The 27070-nt window shown below is 44.3% G+C and overlaps 1 protein-coding gene across 2 annotated transcripts; it reads right to left on the minus strand.

Moving 5' to 3' along the window:
- Positions 1-492: 492 nt before the first annotated feature.
- Positions 493-26760, minus strand: FAM131B (family with sequence similarity 131 member B). 2 transcript variants are annotated; one of them, XM_069866060.1, is made up of 7 exons: positions 26706-26760; positions 9012-9121; positions 7517-7552; positions 4932-5025; positions 4166-4363; positions 3689-3832; positions 493-3269 (listed from the first exon to the last, which is right to left on the minus strand). In XM_069866060.1, exons 1-7 carry the CDS (start codon positions 26731-26733, stop codon positions 2731-2733), a joined length of 1149 nt encoding a protein of 382 aa, XP_069722161.1. In that variant the 5' UTR covers positions 26734-26760; the 3' UTR covers positions 493-2730. The 2 variants fall into 2 exon arrangements, with proteins under 2 accessions (XP_069722161.1, XP_069722151.1); XM_069866050.1 differs by having other exon boundaries at positions 4166-4371; positions 4931-5025.
- Between the last annotated feature and the right edge of the window lie 310 nt (positions 26761-27070).

The raw sequence follows: 27070 nt of genomic DNA on the forward strand, positions 1-27070 counted from the left end.
CACTCCTGTAAACAACACAGAGGGATCATTAGAAGCTACTCTGAAAGTTACTGTAAACATCCAGATTGGTCCTGGAGAGGCACATGGGAACAAAATGGTTTGGAGAAAAAAGTAATAAGACACCCAAATCTCCTCCCGCAAAGCAACGTACCTGACCATTTTTGTTTCCCTGAAGGCTTTTTAAAAAGGAAATAAGAAAAGGTTAACACTTAATCATTTGTCATCTGCTGAGATGCTCTTGGCACTTGCCCTGTATCCCTGTTCTGGCCAGTGGGATTTCCTAGGCCCTGCTCCACAGCTAGACCCAAACCAGTTCAGGACAACGAGCTTGCACTGGCTCTGCAAAAACTGTAGGAGATCATCCTTATCAAGCCCTCCTGCCCAAGGGAGGTTAGCACCTGAATGTGTAAACATCTTGAAAAGAGATACTTAAAGTTCATCATTCAGGAGAAAAGCTACCTCCTCGGAGAGATGTAAGCAAACAATAAAAAAAGGTGGTCACAAAAGCTTTTACCTCTTACCTACAACAAATTACCAGTCTTAATTAAATATCCCAAAGGTCTTCCCTTTAGAGGTGCAATGGAGAGGGAAGGCAGATCTGCTTGGAGTGGACTTGGCAGAAAAGACTTGGTCGCTCACAGAGGAGACCCTCTTCACACAGCTGCCTGTGTAGGTGGGAGAAAGCTGAGTGGGGATAAAGTTCTACCTGAGAGTCCCGTTCGTACATTTCATAATTCCTGGACATAATCTGCTTTGCTTGCCAGGAGCTGTCTGAGCTCTGACACTTGAGGATATTACTTCTGCCACAGTTTATTCTCCTCAGACATTCTTCCCTGCAAATATGCTGGGACTAAACCTGAATCAGGAAAGGAACGTGTATTACTCGTCTGTCATCCAAAAAATACACCAAGCCTGAAGAGGCAAATGAATCATGAATTAAACAGAACAGAAGTGAGTCAGAGCAAGTGAGAGTTGCTCTGTGACACTAAAGCAGTGTCTCGGCAAATTCCTTTCTCTAGCTCATCAGATCTAGCATCTGATCTAAACCCATGCTTTGCTGATGCTTTCTTGCAAGCAGTATTGCAGTTAAAACTCAGCATGTGAGTAATGCCTGCAGGTTCTCTTCAGTCCTCAAGCAAAATCGGTAGCCTTGTAAAGTTTTTTCTTTTGCTTTTGCTCCTGTTTATTTTCTGGTGAAAGCTTGAAAGGAGACAGTTTGTTCAATTTCCTTTCAGAACTCCTCCCCCCCACAAAGGAAGTCTGTAGAAACATGGTGAGGAATTGTTATAGACTGAATTCCCCCCAGTCAATGAACCATGTTTGGTTTTTTTTAACAAGAAAAATATAGAACCCGTACAAATAGGGAAAACTCCTGAAATAAGACTTCTCCGCTCCTAGAAAAGACACGGTACGGATAAACAAACAGACCAAGTACTGAGCATTATTTACATGGCTTTGGGGTAGGAAAACAAAAGAAAATACAGGCAGGAAGAAGAAAGCAATAGGAGGAGAAAACTTCCCCTCATTCCTTTTCCTCCAGCTAGATTTGGCACTGCAGTAGAAGTGGCAGAAATGGGAAAGTTGCAGTATTTCTGTTCAGTGGTGACTGGAGTACAGGCTTTTCCCATTATAAACTGCTTTGTCAGGAACACTTACCCAGCAATATAAAAAAGTTAAAAAAAGCAGAAACTGAAAACTCCAATGTAAACTGGATATCTCTGATCACATAGCTGTACACACTGTTCCTGGTTCTGCTGCCTACACTGAGTCTCCCCATTCTGCTGGCAAGGGAAGAGACAGAAGGATCCAGCAGCAGCACCAAGATGGACATGTTATCAAGCCCCCTGCAACAGTTAGCTTTTTATGACTGCCTCCACAGCTGAAAATGTCTTTTCCACTGACATCCAGTGCCCAGGGCCAAAAGGACACAACACTCTTGCCAGCTCCTGGGAAGGTATAAACGTCATAGAGATTAGAAAGAGACCAAAGCATGAATATCTGAGAGCAGGGTTAGGTTTGTATCTGCATCCATTCTTCCATGCCACAGCATGGCCACAGCCATGCCCACAGAGCCACATCATCTGTACTGCAGCACAGCCCGTGCCCACAGAGCGCAGTTCATATCCACCAAGCCTACGCTTTCATATCAAGGTGCTATTGAGGATCTGGTTACACAGCAAATCTTTCACCTCAGTACAGTCTGTATCGAATACAGACTTATCAGCTACAATCACATTACTAGTGCAATCTGTATTTGTAAAGCCATTTCTTCATTTTAAACCAGTTTATATTCATATATTTTATCAAAGGTGATCATGTCCACAGAGCAACATCCATTCTGCCCAGATGGATCTTAGTCACATAGCTGCTCCCTATACAAAGCCTATCTCATCAGCCACACTCCCAGTAACAGAAGAATTTATATCCACAGCCAAGACTTTGTATCAAAAAGATTTAGAAATGATTTACCAGTCCAGATCTCTCCAAGCACTTCACATGTGTTGCCCAGAGCAACAAAGATCAAAAATACATGTCCATGGTGGAGGGGAAGAGGTCTTCATGTGTCAATCACCTTTAGATTTTCCTCTTGTTTAAAAAAATAATTAAATGTCAAGAATGGAACGGGGTATCTGCTAGGAAGTATGGGGAGCTGGAGAGAAGAATCCCTGTAATTTCATTCCTTGTTACCCCTCTCTTTGTTCAGCAGTGATGAGAACTTCACAGAAAGCATCAGTTGTTTGTTTCTCCTTCTTCCTCATCAAAGGACTGCACCCCAGAGGAGGTGACATCTGAGACTTTGCGGCTCAGCGCAGCATGTTCCATCTCCTCTCGAGGAGACAGTGATTCCAGGTCCCGGCACACTGCATCATCCTCCTCCAGAGAAGGCTTCTTGTTTAGGAGAGGAGCCTTCTCCAGCCGTGGGTTCCCTTCATCCTCAATGTGGTCCTCCATGTATGTGCTGGACTCAGCCCCACCCTGAGCAGTCTGCAGGGGCCACACGTGGACCAGCCCCGTGCTCTGGATGAAGTTCTGCTCCTGCCGCTGTTGCTGCAGCTGCTGCTGCTGGAGAAGGCTACTCTGCATCAAAATGCTTTCCTGAAGGTTTGTCTGGGACTCATCAAAATTCTGGCCTAAGTAGGAGCCAGTTGCTGGGGAGGCGATGAGGGACTGGTCACTAGTCTCCCAGGCATCGGATGAACCTAAGCAATACATGCCCTGCGAGACGTAGGAGTGAGGCCAGCTGTCATACTGCGTCTGGGCCATATGCTCTGCAAGTAAAGGAGGGAAACAACACACAGTTAGACACCCTCTCTAGGCCAAGCTGGCTCATTTAGATATATAGCTTGTGTGCCTGTGCATGTCTCTGCACTGTACAAGGTAGATAAATTCTTTAGAGGGCAGGAGGCTGAAGAGAAAAGGCAGTAGGCAGATGAACTTGATTATACCCACGACTGACTGCAAGAGCTGGTAGCTTTCCACAATTGTGCCCAAAAAAGGCAAGGAAACTGTGCTTTGGAGCCTCCACATTAAGGTTAGACTCCTTGGACAGCTCCACAAATAAGTGATGCCTCTGATCTCAATCCCCAAAACTGAGGCTACAGAATAAAACAGGATAGAGAGAAAGAGAACAACATAACAAGAGCAAGAAAGTGATGTTTCAAGATTACTAAAAATCACTGGAGCTCACCTTGGCTCTCCATTAGCTCCTGATAGTTCTCAGAGTAGTTTCCTCCTGGGTTCTCCTGATTTGAGTTTACACTCACATCCTCACCATCCATGGAGGACCAGGCCATGAGAGTTGCCTCAGAAATAGCAAATTGCTCCATTACTCCTGTGCCAAAGGAGACAGAGAAGGGAAGCAAGGATGTGTGAAAGTCTCCATTTCTCACCACCCTCTTTAATCTCATCTCTTGGTCACACTGTCCCATTCTTGTCCTGTCTCAGCAACACCCATCGCCCAGTTGACCCCAACTGACCCTCACCCTCTCCACTTTGCATTCCATTGGCAATACTCCAACCACAGTCTCTCATCTCCTTCTGCCATCTGAACCACCCACAGGCTCTCCTGAGTGGGTTTTTCAGCTTCCTGCACTTTGGTCTCTCATGGATTCCTCTCTGAAACATCTCAATCAATCCAATCCACAAGCCAAAAAGTTAGCACTACCTGCAAGGAACCGGGCCTCCTTTTCACCATCACTCAGGTCTGAGTAGGCATCAGCATCTTTGCGTGCTGTCTCGTGCGTGTGCTGCTGCTGCTGGCTGTTACCTTTGCCCCAGCCTTGCCATTCGATCATGTGAGCCACACGGCCTTGGCCCATAGCTGTTGGCTTTGTGACGTGGTCCTTCATGCTGCGAGATATCCCTAAGGGGCCAGACATTAGAAAACAAGGAGGGGCTATTACACAGCTCCAAGATTGTCTGCCATGTTGTTTACCTCTCTTGGTAGTGAAGCTTCCCTCCTTTCCTGACAGGATTCAAACCTTGGGTTGGGTTTCTCCCATGTTTCACTGTATCACCCTCCAGGAGACTTTTCCATCTTTCCTTGGACTAGCTTACAGAACGGGCGAAAAGGGAAACCCCAGATATGAAAGACCATTTCCTTTATTGCCTGGAATCCATTTGGGATAGAGTTGGGCATGAGGGATGAAGCTTGGAAGTGGCCAGACTAAGAAACAGAAGAGAGGATTAAACCCAAGACTGAGGGGAAGCAACTGAAAGAAGACAACAGGTGTAAGACAAATCTGTTCTTTGAAAGAAATCCAAGAGATTTCTGTATCTAGAACCATAGTGGTGAAGACTCCTCTAAGGCCTCAAAAAAGGTTAAGAGTCAGAAAGGAGCAGTAAGGAGAGCAACAGGGAAATATGGGAAGAGGCACAAAGGCCTGTAGAGAGAAGCTGCCAAGGATAAACCCAAATTTTTAGGACCTCACCAGAGAAAGATGATTTAGCCAAAGCCCCAATCCCATAAGCATTGGAGTTGCGTTTCAGCTTGGGGAGAATGGAGGTCGTATCTTCCATGGAGAGCTGAAAAGAGAGAGAATATGAAGAATGATATACAGGAAGGAGAAAAGGAATGAACTGAGGTGAGAAATCAGTATAAGCATTCCAGAAGGTAGGGAGAAGATGAGGAGCAGAAGCAAGCAACAAGGGAAAGAACAAAAGGAGGGAAGGAAAAATTAAAGGCTATTTAACCAGGACTGGATATTGTATAGAATTGAGAGTGAGTGAGGCAAGGTCAGTGGGAGAGGCAGAAGTAGGCTGTGAGAAGCCTCCCTTTGGCTGCTGCCAGTCTTCCATAGACATGCTGCATTGTTCCCAGCTCTTTGGTAGAGATGCAGGACATGGCTGATGAACAGTTCTGGGAGCTCACAATAGGGAGCTGACAGCATGATAGGCAGGACACTGTAATGCATCATATATGATTAACAGATTAATATTTACATGTTACTTTGGGTTTTCATTTCTTCTCATATGGTCTTAATAAAATGAATATGACTCTATCAGTGATGCATCCTGTCTCAAGCAGCTATAACTACCTTTAAAGAAATGAGTACTACAGTTCTACTTAATTCCCTTTGCTCTCTGCTCTATGTTCACCCTCTTCCCCTGAATAACAAGGACAGGAAACTATTTGGACAGGCAGCAATCACAAACATCATCATAAAACATAATTCCTCAAGATGAATTCATCAGGCTTCTTCAGAGGTGCCAGGCATTGCATATGAGGCTTAATTTTCACGTGGGCTAAACAAACATTGCTTCTGCTCTTCATTTCAACCTCTCTGAAAATCAAGTCCAGCATGTTTCAAACACAAGGACACTCAAAAATAGTGACCATGACACTGGAAATTTTAGATCCTGACATGAAGTAAGCATTTGGTCACTGGCACAAATCTCATGTAAGACAAGCAAAAACTAGACAGTCAAATAGTTGGAGACAAAGGAAGACATTGTAAAGATGTTGAACTGCATATAATCCCAGTCAACTGCCAAAATATGAGAGGCGAGTTTCCCTAGAAATTGAGTGTAAATGCAGTAGCTAAGGCATGCTCTAACTCTGGAGCCAGGAATGTCTGTGCATAATACGTGAGCTGAAGAAATCAGAAAGCAGGGGAAATTCAGTAAAAAGTGAAAGGTATAGCTGAGAACACATCCCTTATTCCATGATGCATTTCCTCTGGAGACGAGGCTGGTTGAAGAATGTCCATATATCATCCCACTGGTCATTCTCACCTGAGTGCTGCTGTTCAGTACCCATCCACCCTTTTGTTTAAAGACAGCCTGGGGGCTGTGCTGTGAGCCACCTCATAGAAACAGTCCAGAAAATAAAGTAACCAAGGAACTAGCACTATGAGGTTAGAGAGCTATAACATCAAAGCAGGAATGAATGGAAAGCAAAGGAAATTTCTGAGCGAGCTTTGATACCAAAGAATTACACTGAGAAAGAGCTGCATTATGGAAGAGCTCCACAGATTCAGAATAGGTTGGAAAATGGGAAACTGCAAGTAATGAAACTGTCTTCTACAACCTTTAAGGAAACATGACTTTTTATACCTTGCTTTCAGCTAGACAGAGAAAAAAAATGGCAAATTTCTTCTAGACAGTTGCTGCATGCACCATAATTTTCTTGCACAATTTGTTTCTCTAATTGAGCCTAGGCAAAAGCTCCCAAGCCGTAAGTGCCACCACGAAAGAGATGTCAGTAGGGCAAGGGTTAGTTAAAAATATGAGTTCCCTTGATATTCAGTGGCCCAAGTGATTTGAAATCAGAGAGAACCACAAAATGACCATCACTTAAAAGTTTTGAAAGTATCTGGAATTCGAAAATGCTTATACTACCAAAAAATTAATCTTCTTATCCTGCCTATCCAAGTGTACAAAGCTATCAAGCCTAATTTTTGTGAACACATTTTTTAAGCCTTCAGAGCAGAAAAAATAGTTTGGTAGCGCTAACATGAATTATTCCCTTTTCAGGATGCTCTTTTTGCATCAGTGAAAAAGAAAAAAAAATAAATCTTACTTTTTCATGGCATAGGTATTAAGAGCAACAAGGAACGTGTTATTAAAACGTTTGCTTGTTTTTTCTTCCACTTGTTAACTGAAGTTTACTGGTGCTGACCATCTTCCCCAGGGGACATTAAGAATTCTTTTTCTTCTGCATGCAACTAAAAATGACAGATACATTTCTCCCAAACTCCTGAAGAAATGATGCTCTAATCAAAGACTACTGATTTTTTAAACCTTCAGGACAGACATCTTTTATCTAGCAGTGCCCAGAAATCTCAAAAAGAGAACACATGAAAAGACACATATTTATCCCAAAGAGGACAAAGGCAATTCAGTAGCCACCTGCAGATCAAAATACCTGCCAGACAGCAAAAGACTCAGAGGCAAACAAAAATTCATCACCATCCGCTGAACGATAGAAAATGCCCAGAATTTCTGTATCCAATGGCAGAGAAATCCTGGTCTTCCTGCAACTAGAAGTTTGAACAGTGATGTGGCACATACTCACATTGATACCATCCCAGGAGAAATCTGTCCGTGTTTGCTAAAGAAATCAAAGGAGGACATCATGTTAGTATAACAAACAAGTTGCAAACAGCCATGCATCTCTAGTAGTTTGTGATAATCAACAGCCACTACTTTATCTGATGTATTAAAAATCTTGTGTCTTTCAAGCTGGTTTCATTCCCTGCTGTTGATCATGGTGTCTGTAGTTATCATGGTATTAGAAAGTAAAATAGTGAACAGGATCATATGGAGAGTAAGAGAGAGGAAAGCAACTACCTTTTCATAAGGCTCCCCCTCTAAGAACTCTTAGGGTAAATATTTCAATGAGACCACCCCTGAGTGGGAGTTGCATCACTTTGAGGCTAACACAAGGAGGAGCTACACTACCTATGTATTTTGAGTATAATACAGTGAGTTATAGAATTATTTTCTGCTAAAATGATCTTCTCTCATAGTCTCTCAGCTTGTCCATTCTGACCCACTTTCCCCTTGCAAACCAGATCCATTGCTCACATCAGCCATTACATTAACAATTCATAGTGCCTCTCCTTCACCTGGAAGGACTCACATCTCAACATCTTTGGGATGTGGACACTCAGAAAAATTTAGATTAATTACTTACGCTTATGGTATCTATCCACATAAATCAAAATGTTCACTGAGGTATAGTTTATGCTCATTGACTTTCAGATCTGCATTTATTTCCCATACAAGATTGGGCCCCACAATTTCTGCCAGGATTCCATGAAACTCAAAGTTACTTGGAGTTACACTCCATGTCAGTTAGGTGCAACAAGGAAAAAAAAAATACCTATACATTAGCATTTTGAAAGATTTTGCAAATTTATGTTATTCATTAAGGTTATTTGTGAACATCATTAGCGGTTCCTCAAATACGTGTTTAAAACAGCTTTGACCTTTCTATTAATCATGATCACATACCCTGAACCTTGCAGATCTGAAAATTCAGGTATCTAAGATTGCAAAAGCCGCAATAATTCAGAACAGCAAATGAACCAGCCCTTGAGATACTACATGGTAAATCAATTGGCAGTGAGTTACTAGTAAATGCATTCCTAAAAATCATGGAGGAAATGTGTTTCTTCAAAAGATTTTATGGCTGTGCTGTAGAAGCTAGGACGGACATAGTGTTGGACATTTCAACAAAGCCATTATTCAAGGAATGCAGACCTACAGGCTTGTCAGAACTGCCACAGTTTTTTCCATGTTATGCTCCACTCCAGTCATGAGCAGTTAAAAGCACTTTCACCAGCAAATTCTTACTCACTATGGATATTTTGAAGGGAGTGACTCAACTCTATACAATGCAAGTCAAACAGCACAGATATGGAAGTCTGATGCTTGGGGGCACGCTAGTATTCTGGTCCTTTCCCAGATGATGCCCCAGTGATGCAGAACACCCATTTCTCAACTCAGAAAGAACTGAAATTTATAATCCCCCTGGGTAAGTGGGTTTGGGACAGACACTCACTCACCTCAGTGGAAGGTCGATGGAAGCTGCTGCCATGCAGTGAACTGGTGCTGTCCATATTGATTTGGTCCACATCTTTCAGCCCCTTCCAGTCTACTGCAATCACCTCGTTTCCTGGGGGAACGCATCTAGTCAGTGTTCTGAATAGCACTACAATTTGCCCTGTTACAGAAGTCTTAAGCCAGGTCAGCTCAGCATACAGGAGAATCACTGAGTTTAAGGCCTCAGTAGCCTTCAATTGAACCTTCTGATTTTAACCAGACCACCTGTACATACACAGGATCACACAGAATCACACAGAATCACTAGGCTGGAAAAGACCCACAGGATCATGGAGTCCAACCATTCCTATCAAACACTAAACCATGCCCCACAGCACCTCATCCACCCACCTTAAACACCTCCAGGGAAGGTGACTCAACCACCTCCCTGGGCAGCCTGTTCTAGTGCCCAATGACCCCTTCTGTAAAAATTTTTTTTCTGATGTCCAGCCTGAACCTCCTCTGGCAGAGCTTGAGGCCATTCCCTCTTGTCCTCTTTCCTGTCACTTGGGAGAAGAGGCCAGCTCCCTCCTCTCTACAAGCTCCTTTCAGGTAGTTGTAGAGAGCAATAAGGTCTCCCCTCAGCCTTCTTTTTTCTAGGCTAAACAACATCATCAGCTATTGTCTCTCAGGCTGTTATCTCCCCATGAAGATCAGTAATTTGTGTTTTTCTCAAGCATAATGCATGCTTGGATAAAGCACATTTCACCAGAGAAAAAAAAGCATCTCATCATGATGTGTGATGGAAAGAACTAAGTCTTTTGATAACCTACTCCAATATTAAACCCTCATCACTTAATAACGCATTTCTCTTTTATGATTTGAACTGGTCTGACATCAGCTTAGAACTGTTGGTGTCCTTGCTTTGCTCAGCAAGATTAAAGACCTTTTTTAAACCTGTCATTACAGTTCAGGAAAAGTTATTCTCAAATTTTCCAGTTCTTTGAAATGTGGACACAAAAGCATACACAGTAATACAGAAATGTTCTCACTCATTTCGGTCCCAGGGCATAAGCTGTAAGGTTTGGCTGTGCCTCAGAATCAAACACATTTGTATTTAGTCTCCCTTGAACACGGAAGGGGTAAAGGGAAGAAGAAAGGGGCCCTGCCAGTAAGTGTAAACAAGAGAGGACATGTACAGGAGGGAGTGGAGAAGCTGACTGTGTGAACAGGGTGAGCTGAGGAATCAACAGAGGTCAAAACTAGAGTTATGAGTAGAGCAGAAGCCTGCCTACGCAAGGTAGCCCCGGCTCCTTCCCTCCATCTGCAACCCTTCACACAAGAAGAGGAGGTCTATGGCATTCCAGCCACAGAGCCAATCAAAACAGTGATGCCGAAGAGGCAGGAGAAATGCCACCTCTCCAGAGCAGAAGGCAGCTGTACAGAAGCCTTCAGTGCAGGTAGCAGTATTGTGCCTGTTTATCTCTGTTTATCTCTGTATGTCTGTTTACTCTAAATATTTTTCCTGTACTCTCATCTGTTTCTCAGCACAATGCCGTGGGCCTTCTGTAAGTCTAGATAGACATCTTGGCACACAGTGCAAAATAGGCTGCAGCACTGCGCTGTGAATGCACTGCAAAGTCTCCCCCAGTCAGAGAGAGAGACCAGCTGCAGGGAGGCTGCTGCTCAGCACGTGTGACTTGACAACCCAAAAGTTCGGCAAATGACCTTTATTCTCAATTCTGCTAGCCCACTGATAGTTCCCATGAAATGTTATAGACTAAGGAAAATATTAATATCATTTTGGCAGACGGTGGCATCAAATGGCTGGAGAGTATTAACATCAAACAATTATTTGTCTCAAAGTCCACATCTGTTTCACAACAGTAGAACTAAAGGCCTAAAAAATTATTTACAACTGTTTTTCTCCAGCTGAAATATCTCATCTACCTAGATGAAGAGAATGAGCAATGTGATTTTGCATCCACTGTAGTCATAAAGACTGAATAATCATTGAAAATTCTGGGTCTGAACAGTTTCACGGGTACTAAGAAAGAAAGAAAGATCTTGGGAGAAAATAACTCTTAAATACCTGTTAAATGCAGTAATTTCTGCTGAAGAGTAACAACATCACACAATGTGGCTGAAATCTCCAGATTCTAATTGGCATTGGGCCTGGGGCAATGTTACTTTCTCTCACTGGAAGTTGGATAAAGGTTAGTGTGTTTTCTTCTCTTCTGCTAGAAACAGCAAGAGCAACGTTAATCCACACATGGAGGATCAAATTCTGCTCTGACAGGTGGAAGGAAAGAAACATGGAAAATCAGAAGAAAGTATGGATAGTGAAGTGGGAAAGGAGAAATTGAAAGCAGTACATTATATTTTAGTAATGGCTTTTACCCAGCCTCTCATCAACCTCTTTCTCCCTTCAATTAGCATGGTTTTTTTCTTTTGTAATAATATGTTTCTTCTCCAATATAATTTCTTTCCTTTTCTCCATCTTCCATTCCAGCTTCTGCTAATCATCATGACTATTCCATTTGTAATGCTATCATCAATCACCTTTTACAGAACAGTATTTGCTCCTCTCCATATAGAGCTGATAAGCATTTTAAAACATGAGTGGGTCATAAAACTAATTTCAAAATGGGATTTTTACTAACACATGCTACTGAATTTCTCATTTAAATATTCTGAAATGAGATGATGGAAGTTGAAAGATAAGCGGGTTTCTGATTTGCTTGCCATTGTTTCTGTACGGTTTGTATAGAAAGATTAAAGAGGGCTTTTATTTTCATTGAAATTTTAAAGATGTCCTGATTTTTTTTAAAAAAAATACTATTGTTTTGGGGTTTTTTAACATTATAAATTCCATCCTTGCTCTGGAAGACTCAGTAGATGATTGAAGAACAAGTATGAAGCTAATTACATGAAGCGGTGAGAAAAAAACAAAGCAGTTGAAATACATTAAGCCACACTGTCTGCAGATTATGGTTGCTTTGTATTTTTAACATATATTTGATAAAAAAAAACTCTGACAAATACTCATCAAATGAAGATGTCTCTATCACAACTGAAGTAATGTTCCACCTCAAGCCCCCTAAGTCTTTTCCCCACTTTTATTGTTCTTTCTTTTTTTTGAGCCCTGTATGTTTTGACTTTCAGAAATCAGAAAACGTGCACTAAATATGCCCAAGCAATATGAAATAATGGCCATTTTTATGAATGCACTGTAAAAATCCAAGAAGCCATCTGGAGGACTGCATCCCATCTTGCTGATCTAATATTACTATCTTCCTATTTCAGTAGCCCATTTTGCCATATACTTTAACTCATCATGGAGGCACAGAATTTCTTAGTTAGACAGATTTTCAGTTTCTTTGCATTTCTATGATCATAGAAAAATCACTGTGTTCTGAATTATTTATTACTTAATATAAACAAGTCCATTCTCTTTGGGTTTCCTCTTGACATTTTCTCAGTTCCTGTTACCATCATGTATCAGTTGATGCTGTATTTGGTACCTGTATTTTGTTCTTTTAATAAGGTATGTGCTTGAATCAGGCATCTGCATCTATGCAGAAGCTTTTCATAATCTGTTTTGTTGTAACTTCTGTGCTGGATGCTAAACATCTGCTCTGATTTGTCTTGTCTATTTTGTTCCACACTAAGTAAACTAATACAGTTTGAGAATCTTAAATTCTGGGGTTTTTCCTTCCTGACATGATGCTGGTGAAGGTGTACACCATATATCAAATGTATTTATGTTAATTGCTTTCTGATATGTAATGCCAATTAACATAAGAAGAAATATAATAATTAAACAGTGAATTTGCAGCACCGCTATTATCTATTGTTTGCAAACTTTCGTCAGTTTCTCAAGTTTTCCTTTCCAGCAGAGAGTAGAAACATTATCATTCAATATTGGTAGCCAATGTTACTGCTGGTAAAGACCAATATTTTGAGTAAATGGTTCAATTATTCTTTTCCATTCCCTTCTTTTCACTTAACGGCTAAGAAAACAATAAATGTAATTGCAGTAATTATGAACAGTCTTTAAATTGTTCTTTCCCTGATATCAATTTTCATGATACTTGTAGGAGTGTGGTATCTTTGTCAAATACCATATCATCATGTCCTGTCAAACGTGGTTGAAATAAAAGCAGCTGAAGCAACTCAAAAGGACTGACAGAAGGATGGATAGTGTAATCATAGAAACCCTTTCCTTCCCTGCATGCTTTACATAGAGACATTCAATGCCAGCCAGAAGGTCAACATCAAGGAAAGGAATAAATGTCTGTCAGGTGAATTGTCCCTGAGGCGAACCTCAGTGTTCAAATTCTCACAGGTAAAGCTGAGAAACCAATAAACCCGAGTTATTCACATAACTGTGCAAGTATTCTAGCTTGTACTACATGAGGAAACACAGAAATTAGTTAGCTGCTGCTGCTGGCACCTACCAACAGGATCGCTTGCATAAGATGAACAGAAAAAAGTCTGTTTTCACGGATGAGATTGGGCTGAACAGTTTGGCACTCATCAAGGCAGAGAAATGTCTTGGTTTCCACAAAACAAATGTCTTTGAAGTTCTCGATCAGAAATAAACACAACTACAGCTCTGAGATGTATGTAAGACTAGGAATCAGATGAGCAGGATCTTTGCTTTGGATTTGGGTAATCTAAATTCTTTCCCAGACCATTCTACCTCTTCAAGCACAGAGGCCCCTTTTAAGAAAATAGAATTAATGAAAAATCTCCAACACCAACATCTTTCTTCCTGACTGGAAACACTTTCAAACCGATACTGAAGGCCACTGAATACTGTGCCCTTGCAACTAAAAGGAGATGACCAGAGAGCCTAACATTAGACACAGGCAGTTCTGTTCTGAGAAGCAGTCATGTCACTTAGGCTAAGGAGGCCATGCAAAATGAAATACATCCAATTAACACATTTTAAAAAAATCACAAAGCCCTGTCTCATTTGCAGAACAAGTATCAGCCAGCATGAACAGTGCAATGGGTTTATCCTCATTCTTCACTGCTTCTCTCAAGTGCAGAGAATGTGTCCCCAGAGGCCTCATTCAGCACAGTAAGCATGAAACACCAATGTGAACCAAGGCAGCAGCCCTTTTTTGTTGGCCTGTAGCCAACATCTCAGAAGTAATATGCAGCAGGCAATTTCATTTGTTGCTCTCCATATGTGTTTAAATTTTAATCCCTATGGTAAGCATGTCACATGAGCACTGTCCTAGAGCATAAGAATACCATCAGTATTCTGATGTAAGCTATGTCCCATAGTTTCATCTCTGCCAGCGAGGAAAAAGAACCATCCCAAATAATCCTCAGAAGTCAACTGTCAAATTACAATGCACATTTCTCCCTGAACTCCCTTTCCTGCACCCTGGAGCAAGAAGAGAAAGGCGTCACTACCACTATTGCCTCCAGAACTACTGCCTCCACAGCTGCTGTTGACAACTTGCAGCTGAAACATAATCCTGAACAAAGCAGGATCCCAAGGGCCTTGCCTGTCCCTCATGTCCACCTGGTGAAAAAGGGGCCACGCTTCCATCACCTCCTGCTGTTCTCAAGTTCTGCAACACAGTGAAAGACTTGGGGAGGGAAGAGCATGAAGCCTTCCTGCTACCTTACTCCCTTTTTTTTACTGTTTTCCCCGCCTCTTCCTGATGTTACTATACACATGAAAAACACATGCAGATGGTCCCTCATCCTTCCTTTTCCTCAGCACTTCCACACATTTCATCTTCTGTTTCCTGCCCCTGCCTGTCTGTGGGCCAGCCCTGCTCCATGTCCTGCCCCACACCCCTGTATTCTCCTGGATCCCCTCCCAAGCATTGTTGTAGACAAACACCCAGAAAGATCCCAGATGCTATTGCCTTTGCCTGTATGGAGACACTGGGATGAATGGAGAAACAGGGGTTCTTGACCCCAGGGATACTCTCAGACCCTCTCTGTAGGGTGGGCAGCACCACTGCCAGTGTGATATCAACAGGCCAAGATGGGACTCCACCACTACACTTCAGGATTCACTAGCATTTCCCAGCAAGTACGACAAGTTGGAAGAAGCAGAACAAGAGCCTGCTCCAATCATCAGCACATGGGGGCAGTGGCAATCTGTCAGTTCCAGGCTCTGCTCTCCTTCCCTGTCCTCACCCTCAGCTGTGGGGTATCATTCTGGCAATCACCACAGCCATCACACACTCAGTCACAGTCACTCAAGCACAGAGAACAAGCATCTCATTTTTGAACAGCAGCAATGGTCAGAGACAGCCAGGCGGCACCCAGACTGCTGCCTCCCTCTCAAAACCCTCCCCAAAAAACAAATTACGGGAGTTTCCAGAGACAGTGATGCCTTAGGCCATGACAATGGCCTCCAAGCCATAGCAGGTTCGCTTCCTGGCAACATAAGCCACTTCTTGGGAGGCTTATGGCGAGGGGCTCTGCATTCTCCTCAAGCCCCTCCAGGTGCTGGGTGTGGAGGTGGCGCTACCTTCTGTCTCACTCTTTTTCCCACTGCTACTCTCCTCATTATCTTCCCCTTGTTTGCCCTTAAGAAGTTGGTATTTCCCATCAGCCTTGTCCTGCAGGGGTTGCAAAGGAGAACTCCCTCTCCCAGAGGACAGTCCCCATCTAGACAGTGAAGGCAGGACTTGGCACGCAGAACTGCAGAATCCTTTATAATTCAACATCAGGAATTTTCCTGTACATCCGCAGCTCCTCAAGGGACATTCAGGGCTTCCCTTGCTGAGCCTGGGACACTTCTGAATTGACTATTTTCTGGCCCAGAAAAGGACCTTTAGTTTTCTATACAGGGAAGGATGGAAGTGGCCACAACATAAGCAGATACTCACCCCACCTGGAGAAGACCTAGACAGGGAGGAAGAGGGCTGCTTACAGAGAAAAAATGTTACCTCTCACACCTCCTTCCTCTATATATTATTACCTGGGGACTCAAACCCTCTCCACTGACAACCCTTGTCTTGTGGACAGATATGGAAACCATACCTGTGGGTCCAACATTTCCTGTCCCTTGAGAGAAGAGAGACCTCCTCCACATCCCCAGAGGAGGTTACTTCAGGCCACACCTGAACCTTCAAAGACAGCCAAGAGGCCAGGGCTAGCCACAGCTAGCTGGGAAGAATGGGGCCATTGCTGTCACTCCTCTGTGAAGGTCCAAGCTATGGGATCTCAGAATGGTCCACCTGTCTTTGCACCTTTGGTCACTCCAGTCAGCACTGAATTTGAGGTCCTTGGTCAGGGGGTCACAGGCCACTATCTCTGATGAGACGAGCCCTGCCTTACTAATACATTCTTTTCCATGGCAGTGATCCAGTGCAGCTGCCAAGAATGCCTTGGCTCCCTTCAGATGTACAGGGCAATGAGGAAGAAACTGTTCTCAATCCTAGAAAGCCATCAGCAGGGCTTCAGGTGTCCACACCAGACAAAGCACTGCAGCTCCCTAAGCAACTGGGGGAAATGACAAAGACCTGCTGGCATGTCAAGGGCTGTGCTCACCAGGCAGAGCTGCCATCACCAGGCGCCCAGCCATGCCCCTGATTGTCCACCTCTGCACCTATCAGGGTGAGGCCACAGCTCACCATCACAAACACCAATGCCTCTACCTCTGACCCCACCCCACAATTTTTCCTGCTGCCCTGAGGACATCTACACCTATATGAAGCATCAGGAACTGCTTGATGTTCATGACACCCCTCTGATCCCCTCTGCTGCTTCTCCTTGCATCAGGGGGAGAGCCCTTGCTCTCTGCCAGGGTGCACTGGCTGGGCTGTGGATCTTAACAGGAGAGGGACAGCCCAAGGACAAATCTGCTCACAGAAGTCCCATTGTGCTGAGGGAAAAGCTGTGCCACCTACTAAAGACTCACTGCTCTGGGAAGAGGATGCAGCTGACCCTTGCCATGGAATATTACAACCTCATCTTCATCAGTGGGGGCCCTACTCAAGGAGGGAAGAGGACCCAGGGAGGAGAGCACTTCCCTGTACCATGGAGACCACAGCTCTGACTATAGAGCTTGCTGGTATGAGGCACTCTTCGTACCACTGGCATCACCACTGCTGGCCAGAAGGTCCCTAACTATGCTTCTCTTTCTCTCCAAATGAAACAGTTCAAAATCCCTTCATTAAATCCCTTGGATGGGATTTAATTCCCTCCATGAACGGAGGGAAGGTCTCTGTAGGGAGTGTGTATTCCCCTTACTTTGAGCAGGAGGGTTCTCTTGTGTGCTCCTGCAGTGAGATCTTCACAAGTCTAACTGCCAAGCCTAGTTGCTGCAGTGGTAGAAAATCATAGTCTACTTCATCTGCCTCATAGATAAAGCCTCATGCCACTACCTCTGCTGGAACAGCAACACTGTTCACCTTAGAAACGCAGCCTAAGATTCTGGAAGTCACTGAAAAAATGCCCGTCAACTGATGCATCTTTCACTCTATATAGAATGGGGGTCAGCAATCCAGTTGATGTCTAAACTAGGCCAGAATAATTTTCACCCATAATTTTAACACCTATTCATTTGATATTGTGAAATCCTTTTGCAAATCTCTGCATACAGCTTTTTGTTTGCTCCTCCAGATGATTACTGTCATTATCATACTTTCTTATCTCATTATTTACCCTGTGATTTCATATCATTCAGGGATCTACAAAAATCTGAAAAAAACTTCCCTGTGAAAACTGGCCATTTCATGCTAATCCTTGTTTCCTATCTTTAACCAACTACTTAATAATCTCAGAAACCTCCCTTTGATCCAGCAGCAGATTCACATCTTTAACAGCCTGGGGCGAGTGACCTTTATAAACATGCTTTGCAGATCTGAGGAGATTATAGCCATTGGATCTTCTCTTTGCCAACATGCTTGTTGACCTCTTCTAAGACTTTTAAGGTTGATATACCCCATAACTCCAGTTGTGTTAACTGTTCCTCAGTATATTTTATTTGCCCATGCAAGAGCTAATTCTGTTCTTTAGAGTAATGTTTATTAGTTTGCCTGCTAGACTTATCTTGTTTACTAGCCTATAGTTTCCCAGTTCTCAAAACCATGTTAAAAACTGGCATCACATTAGCTACCTTCCAATCTTCCTGTACCAATGTAATTGGAAAAGGAGTTAAAAATCATTATCAGTATTTCATCTCTTTCAGCCTCAAATTTCTTCATAAGTCTTACATGAATACTATCATTTGTTTACCTGCCTGCTCTACAACCTCATTTACTGTGGCTTCAATTGGAAGCTGATCTTCTGATGCATTGCCAACAAGGAAAATCTCCACAGGACTAACTTCCACAACTTCCTCCACAATGAACAGATACACAATTTTTCTGTGATTTTTTTTGAGGCTAGGGGACTAGGCGGGTGGTGTTCTGCTATGGTCTTAATCTCTCTGGGTCACTTGAAGCCTCTCTAGGAGTAACATCATGCACTAAGTCCTCATTGTTGCACAAGGCATGGTACTCGTCTTTTGCAAGCTCTTCGAATGGCTCCTGAAGTATACAATTAATTTGCTAGCCTATACATAGGGTTAACTGGAGTCCCTGTTACTACAGTGTTTCCTGCCTTCACAGCCTCTTTGATCTTCACCTGGCTGTCACAGCTTCCTGTCACCATCTTGGCCAGTGGTGATAAATGGTCAATAGTATAATCCCTAAAATTAATTTTCCCATGTGGAATGTCAATCCAGATGACAGCCAATTAGATCAACAAACTGTTTTCTCCAATCTAGCTAAGAAATTTAGCACTGAAACTTTTCCCATAAGCCACACCTGATCAGCATCCTGGATACAATCACATCATCCCAGGATACAGAAACTACGTTTCCTTTAAAAGTCTAGCATACTCCTGGACTTTAGAACTTGGGTCTTAAACTCACAGAGAAACATCTAATCTGATCTCATTAAAGTAAGACAGGCTAAAGGTGTTCCATTTCTTAATTATACTTTCAGTTGCTGCGCTTCAGCTAGAGTATTATTTAAAAAAAAAAAACTTGATTTTTATGAGTTCAGGTGACAAAGGTCTCAGTATAACTCTTAGCAAATAATTTAAATATTTCAGTATTTTTACCTTTTGGTTTTTTGCCTCATTTCCAATCTGAATATATCTGCCATTCTTCCATCACATGAACTGTTTTATGCTGGGCTGAAAAGTCAGATGGTTTTGAGGGTTTTTTCCATCACTCAAACACTTAGAGACTGTAATCGAGCAATTTCTATAAGTTTTTATTCATGGTTTGATGCTTATTTCCTGGCCATTCTTCAGTTTTGCAGTGCTTCTCTAAGTGACAATAATAGAATTAGACGAAGTAGATAAAAAATAATTTTCTCTCAAGTGCCAAATGCAGAGGAAATATAACCTTCTCTCCTCCTGTTCAATATTCACCTCTTAATAGATCAAAGAACCACATTAGCTTCTTTGGCTGCAGCATCACAATAGTAACAGCTGATCTGCTGATTATCTGTTCAGATACCTATAATCTTTTTCCATGTGACTGCTTGCTAACATAGAGGTCTGGTCCTGTTAATACTATTCATACTGTCATTAGATATATGAACTCATACTTGGTTAGATTGAAACCTACACTGTCTTTCAAGATTCAGTACCCTAAATGAATCCAACTGTTCCATACCAGTGATTTATCCTTTTAATATGTATTTTCATTTTTACTAGTTCTTCCAGTCTTTGTGGATTCTACCAAGCTTATCAGTATTTTAGATTTCCCTTGGGATTTTGAGCAATATGTTAATATCACATGGTACTGGCAACTATGTTGAGAGTTGTGGGATCACATAAGGAACACAAACTTTTCAACAATGATTCTTTGTTACTATTTTGCTATCTATTGAATGTTAATACACTTAAAATGTATAGTATTGATACAACATCAGTCAAAGAATTGTGGTATTATGTTGGCTGCTAACCGATTAGTGGTTTTATCTTTCACCAATCTAGTTTTTTAGATTCATTACCATGACTGTAGGTACAGGTGCTTCTATTATAGAAGTACTTGGCTGCAGGGAATCTCATAAAACTCATGAAATTAAGTTAGCTTGACAGGATCCGTTTTGCATAAACCCGTTCTGGATGGCATATTGTCCTTCTATTTTATTGGGAATTATATCAGACTGACAAAATGAAGTACCTAGGTCATCTCACAGAACTTTTAAAGTTGTGATAAAACCACGGCTTTTCAATTCCAGATCTTCCTCTCTATTTCAAGACTTATTGAAAAACAAACTTTACCTTTCTATCCAGCTGTTCACAAACACTTGAGTGCAAGTTATCTTAAATTGGCTGTTGTATCACTCTAAAATCATAGTTGTTTGCTGTTGAAGACTATATTCTTATTAAATGAGCTGAAAACTAATTTTTTTCCTACTTCCCCCAAGAAAAGAGGCCTAAATATTTATTGATTTGTTCACTTTTTGTACTTCAATACACATGTCTATAGAAGTCAGACTCCCAGCTCTATCATGCCAATGAAATACTACTCATTACTTCCATTTTCCCATTGGCTCCTTTATAATTTCTCTCAATATTCTCTCATATTACTGCCCACAAAAGTTCACAAAGCCAGTGTGTTGTCTTTCAGTTCTGTTCCTCAAAATCTCATCTATTGTGTTCTCCAAAAAACTAATAAGCAAACAAACAAAACACAGGTACACACACACACACACATCTTAGGTCAATCAGCAACACATCAAAGACCGTTTTCTTGTACTAATGACCATTTCTGATACACTTATCTTGCACATGTTTTCACTATGGTTTCCTTATAAAGCTAGGCTTATGCAATCTTGCTATTTGTTAGCCCTCTCTTCACAACAATTCTGAACCCACTGGCCTTTCTCAGTAACCCTGACAAGAGAGAGACAGTCTCAGAGATGATCAGTTTATACACATTTCATGACAACTGGCTGCTAGGTCCCCGAGACAGTCCCTGTTCAGATCCTTACTGGCAGAAAAACATTCTTATCCCAGAGCTCTTTAGCCGAGTTTTTAAAGTGATCAGATTGAGACCTGCTCAAAAGAAGAAAGGTCAGATTGCGAAGAAGTAGGAGTAATGAAGTAAGAGACCAAATACAAAGTGGTCTAATCTGGAAGGGAAGGTGTCTCTTTGCCTCTGTTCTGCAAGTCTCTCCCCCAGATAAGAGAGGAGCAAGCGACCAGCATACTCTACTCCATGCATTCCCACTATTTTACCCACATTGCCTATAAAGTGGAGGTTTCTACACAGAGTTCTGTGCTTCTTCCCCTTCCACTTGTGTGCATGCAAGTAAATGAATATACCCCTAATGCCATGACTCAGTTTCTTCTGCATTACCATTTTCTTTCCTAAGCTTCTCCCTCTCTTTATTTCTTTTCACTGACTCACTCACGTGTTGAAGGTGAAGGAGGGAGCAACTGCACACTAGGCCCCCTTGATATCATGTACATATGCAGACTGGATGTCTCACTTTTTCACATTCCGAGTGCATAGACTACACTTGCCATACCAGGTCTTACTTCACACACCATCAGATCTGTGGGGGTATGAGTAAGGAGAAAAATGAAGGCAACGTTCACCAATTCCTCCAGCTGCTTACCCCCTCTCCTTTCAGTTCCCTATCCTGCTCCCACTCTAAATTGAAAGTGGCTGGATTAGAAGTCTTTGACTCTATTTCTCCTATTGTGAATGCATACAGCGAGAAAGCAACATATTAAGTATGTACTCCTCCCTGCGGCAGTGCACTGACCATTCCTTGTAGAGGAGGGTCCAGCAAACCAGCCAGCTAGCTTCGGCAGTTTAGATTTGACCCACAGTGATAAACGCAGAGCACTGTCTTTTCCATTCTTCATGGCCTACCAAGTGACTGATATTCTGTGCATGAGCCTAAACCAGCTATCACTTGAGTGGTTTCTTGCAAAATTGCCAGGCGAAACAAACACAGGGAGGACTTCAGGTGACAGCTAGGGTTATTATGGTGAGAGTTTGTGGCACACAGTACTCTCAGTCATTAAAGTAAAGCAGTGATAGGTGAGATTTATAGTAGGAGACCTAGAGTCCTCTAGCAGAACAGGACTAAAGCACCGGGAAAAACTTAACTCAGAAAGTCAACCACTCCAGGCTTTAGATCCTAAGCATAGGATCACAGGATAATTCGGGTTGGAAGGCACCTCTTGAGGTTCAGACTCCTGCGGAAACCAGAATAACCTATGAGGTCAGACCAAATTATTCAGAGCTTTATCCAGACTGATCTTGAAAACCTCAAAGAATGAACGCTGTACAATCTTTCTGGGAAAACCATTCCAATGCTTAGCACTCCCCATGGTCCAAAAGTTATATCCAATGTGAGGATCTCTAGCCTCTTTTCCCCCACACTCCAAAAGTACTATTGATTTTTAATTTCTTGGAATATTTTTCCACTTTTTCCATTTTATGTCACTTTACAAAATGTCTGTGCCAGACTTCTGTGCGAAGATATGAGAGAAATCAGAGACACTATCAAGAAAAAAGAGAGCAATCTTGAGCTTAATAGGCTTGAGCTTTCTATTCCTTTAAATCCATTCAAGGAATTAAGAGAGATCTTGTCACACCAGTCAGAACAGCCAGTATTAAGGCATGTCTGAGCTGTGGTCAGAGGTGCATTTGCAATGCATTCAGACATCTATGCAGGCCTGAAATTTTAAATTTGGCTAATTCAGTCACTTGACGGTAATCAAGCTGATCTTTGTGTTTAGTTGGCACTCAAATATGTACAAGTTCCTAGCTGGATTTTGCAGCCCTAAGTATCCAGCAACCTCAGTGAAAAAACTTCCTTTACATTCACTGAAACTGAGTCCCAGCTATCATGAGAGTCACTAGGCAGCTCCCTGGGAACTATGATGGGGTAATTATCACCACTATACAGACCTGACTTTCAGCTGTTACCAGACACAGAATCCAGCTGCAATGCTCATTGTGTAATTGCTGTCATGCAATGTAGCATAAAGCACATGTATGCCATTGAGGTGTGAGTGGGTGCATCTGTGGAGAAGGTGATTTGGTACCTGTTTAGCCTTTTAAGATTACTTTTCAGCTTTTTTCATAGCCTAGGAAATTCTAATCTGATCATTGCCATTGTCATGTCTGGTATCCTCTGTAAGATGTCATAAGACTCCATTTCAGTTTTATGCATATGGAGCTGCTCTGTTATGACCCTCTCAATTACTTTTCCCCAGGGAGAAATAACCAGAAAACTCATATTTAGGAAAGAAAATGTAAAGTTGCACGTCACTAAACATGTGCAAACTATGACATCTAACTAGATCATAGTAAAACATCCCTGCGGGAGATGGAGAAATCACATGGCATGCTTAAAACTGGAATGGAAAAAGGCCCGGAGCAAACTCAGGGCACACTCCTGCACTGGCCCTTGTGTGGTGAATAAACTAAATGTGACCGATTACAAGATTTCTATCACTAATTAAAACCTCCCGAATTCTGAGTTCAGAATCTGCCACACGCAAATCCCAAGGTAAAATCAATACAAGTGTACCACTTTAGACCTACCTGGTCTTGGAAAGGCAATACAGAGCCTGACTATTGAACTAATTCTGCAAAAATCTAACCAGATACAATGTACAGCAAGAACTCAAAGCTCTACTTGTGCAAGGGTGTTAGTGTGCAACCACATTCAAGAGCTCAGACCTAGCACTTAAAAGCACTGATTGCCCCAAATAGGTCTGAAGCATCCTCCAAATTACTCAAGTAAGACTGGAGTGAAAAATCTGGGCTGCAAAATAAGAACCATTCTGAACAAATCTCCTTAGATGGATAAGTTCAAGTTAAAACTCAAGGATCCCACCTTCACCCAGTCCAGCCTCTAGGACTCTAAACAGATGAAGCCCCTACTGAAGCAAAATAGCATAAAAGTTCCACATGAAGCAGGCATCAGACACTACTACTAAATTTGTACGTGACCCTCATAGAGATGAGAATCACAGCTCTACAATCCCCCTTAACACACACCTCTATAACATAAGGGCAAGCAAAATTCCTCATTCAACTATATAAATGTCCACTGTGCTCTCACTGTCTAGAAGGAGCATATACTGCATAAACCAAAAGTCACTGTAGTATATAAAGTCCAATATCCATACCAATAAGGTCTATATTTAAAGAGTGAAAGTTCCATCAAAGTGAATATTCACTTATCACTATCCCATCATCATTTTAGTGCATAGATTCTCTTTTATATTTTCATCTATGCCTACATAGCCGCATGACATTTGAAAATATATATAAAAATATTCATATTTTCATATATATATACACACATATGAGAATGACACTTGCAGTAGCACAGTTATACAAGGCTTTTTTGTAACACAGACTCCAGGTCACATCATAAAGATGCTGCCATGCTGAGGAACAAATACCTATGTGGTTAAACATGGCAGCTTAACCACGTTTTGGAGTGGAGAGTGGATGTTACTAGATGCGTGCTTATTCTTTATTTGAATAGTGTTGTGGGGAGAGGGACCAAGAATTAACACTGCTAGTTCAGACACACATTAAGAAAAGAGGCATAGGTAAATTGGCAGCTAAAAGGATAATAATGCCCTTGGTAGTATGTATATGTGGAGGATATGGGAAAGGCAAGAGAGGGAGGCAATGCATGTTTTGGTGTGTTATAAAGACAGAGATCCAGGTGAGCTTGAAGAATCTTAAGGGAAATATTGCAGTGGTCTTTGCCATGTAGACCTTACAGAAGAGATTTCTTCAGGTCATGAGGACGTTTGAGATAGCTAAAAGACATAGGCTAGATGAGGGAATTAATTCCCAAAGTAAAAACTGGAGTCTGTAGTTCCAAGTTCACTGCTGCAGGAGTAGGTGGCTCCCTGGAAGTCCTCACAAAGGGGTTTCCCTTTGAGCCAAGTGGTGTCACAGCACCAGGCTTTGACACAGTCCCTCAGACTTATTCTGAAGAAGTGGTTCAACTCCTTTGCCCTAAGAGGTTTCCTTTTCCCACACATGTCACAGAGCCCATGTGCTTTGTGGAAAGTCTTGAGAGAGACATGAACTACCAACTGAACTGTGTTTTACCCTCGGAGATTGTTTTGGCAGCTTGAATGACATGGCCCCACGTAACTGAGGTTTGCACAGAAAGAAGTTTTCCTGAGGGGAGGAGAGTGTGCCACAGGATGCTGGTTTTACCTGGGGAAACCTGCAGTTAGGGATCAAGGGACCCTTTGGTATCCACGTGTGTAGGAGGGGAGAGCTAGGTTACATAGCCTAAAACCTTGGGATCCTCTGCTGTAAAATGCATGTGGTCCAGTGGAAAGATGTGATTCCTCCCACCGTGTCTCCTCGCAACGGCTCTGGGAGAGGGAAGGGATGCAGTTTTTGTTTGTTGTTCTCCGCTGAAGTCTATGTAGGGGGAAGGGGGAGAGAAGACGACGTGCAGATCATGCAACGTTATGTATACCCGAATGACAATGAACCGCTGCCCAGCACAGGCGGCAGCGCCAGCCCTGATCCTGCCTGGGGAAGCACCGCACTGACCCACATGCTCCACGACCTTCCAACACGGGTGACATGAGGGGGATGTCCCCCAGCCCCGGGCATGCCGTGCGGCCACGGGCAGCCGTGCCCCATCCCCTTGGCTCCGGGAAGACATGCTCCAACCCTGCAGCCCCCAGGAAGCCGCCCCCCAGCTCCAGGCATGCCCTGCAGCCCCAGGGATCTGCATCCCCAGCCCCGGAGCCATGGGGAGCTGCCCCCCAGCCCCTGCCCACCCCGAGCCCCGGGGAGCTGCATCCCAGCCCCTATCCCACCCCTTGACCCCAGGGAGCTGTGCTCCAGCCCCGGCGAGTCCCCGCCAAGCCCCTGCCCATCCTGCAGCTCCGGGGATCTGTCCCCCAGCCCCGGAGCCATGGTGAGCCATCCCCCCCGCCCCTGCCCACCCCCGGGCAGCCCCGGCGAGCTGCCCCCCAGCCCCGCATGCCCTCCCGCACACGGACAGCCACCCCCTAGCCCTTATCCCGCCCCGGCGAGCCATGCCCCATCTCCGGGGAGCCTCCCCCCAGCTCCTGCCCACTCCGCCGCCCCAGGGAGCTGCATCCTAGCCCCGGGGAGCTGCATCCCCATCCCCGGAGCCCTGGGGAGCTGCATCCCAGCCTAGGAGCCCTGGGGAGCTGCATCCTAGCCCCGTGGAGCTGCATCCCAGCCCCGGAGCCCTGGGGAGCTGCATCCCAGCCCCGGAGCCCTGGGGAGCTGCATCCCAGCCCCGGAGCTCCTGGGAGCTGCATCCTAGCCCCGGGGAGCTGCATCCCAGCCCCGGAGCTCCTGGGAGCTGCATCCCCGCCCCGGGGAGCTGCCCCCCAGCCCCGGAGCTCCTGGGGAGCTGCATCCCCGCCCCGGAGCTCCTGGGAGCTGCATCCCCGCCCCGGGGAGCTGTCCCCCAGCCCCGGGCACGCCGCGCCGCCCCCGCGGAGCCGCCGCCAGCCCCTTCCCCGGCTCCGCGGCAGCACCTAGGCCAGCGCCCGGGGCTCGGCGCCGCCGCGCAGCGGGGAGCGGGGCTGAGGGGGGAGCGACCGCGCGGGGCTCATGGCGCTGGCCGGGCCCTGGGCGGCGGGAGGCGACCCGCGCCGGGACCGCGGCGCCGTTTGCCCGAGCGGGGGCCGCGCTCGCCCGAGCATCCTCCGGCGCCGCCCCGCCGCCGCCTTACCCACGGTGCGGGATCCGATGCAGCCCATCACTCCGGCGGGGCTCCGGGGCGGCGAGGAGGCGGAGGAGGCAGGGAGCGGGGCGGGGGTCGGGCGAGGAGCCGGTGCCTTCAGCGGGAAGCGCCGGGGCGGCGCGGCTGGGACCGGCGCGGGGTCATGGCCGGGGACCGGGCGCCCCCGCGGGGAGGGCAGCCCTCGGGCCGGCTGTCACCCGCGCCTTCGCGCTTTGTTCCCCTCCCTTGCGGCTCCTTCGCCGCGTCCCCTGCCTGCGCCGAGCGATCCCCCTCCCTCCGCCGCCGGGATGCGATTGGGTAAACAGCGGCGGCCGGCGGCGCCGCCCCGATTGGCTGCGGGTCCCCGCGGCGGG

The sequence above is a fragment of the Phaenicophaeus curvirostris genome, chromosome 1, assembly GCF_032191515.1.
Source record: "Phaenicophaeus curvirostris isolate KB17595 chromosome 1, BPBGC_Pcur_1.0, whole genome shotgun sequence".
Classification (NCBI taxonomy): domain Eukaryota; kingdom Metazoa; phylum Chordata; class Aves; order Cuculiformes; family Cuculidae; genus Phaenicophaeus; species Phaenicophaeus curvirostris.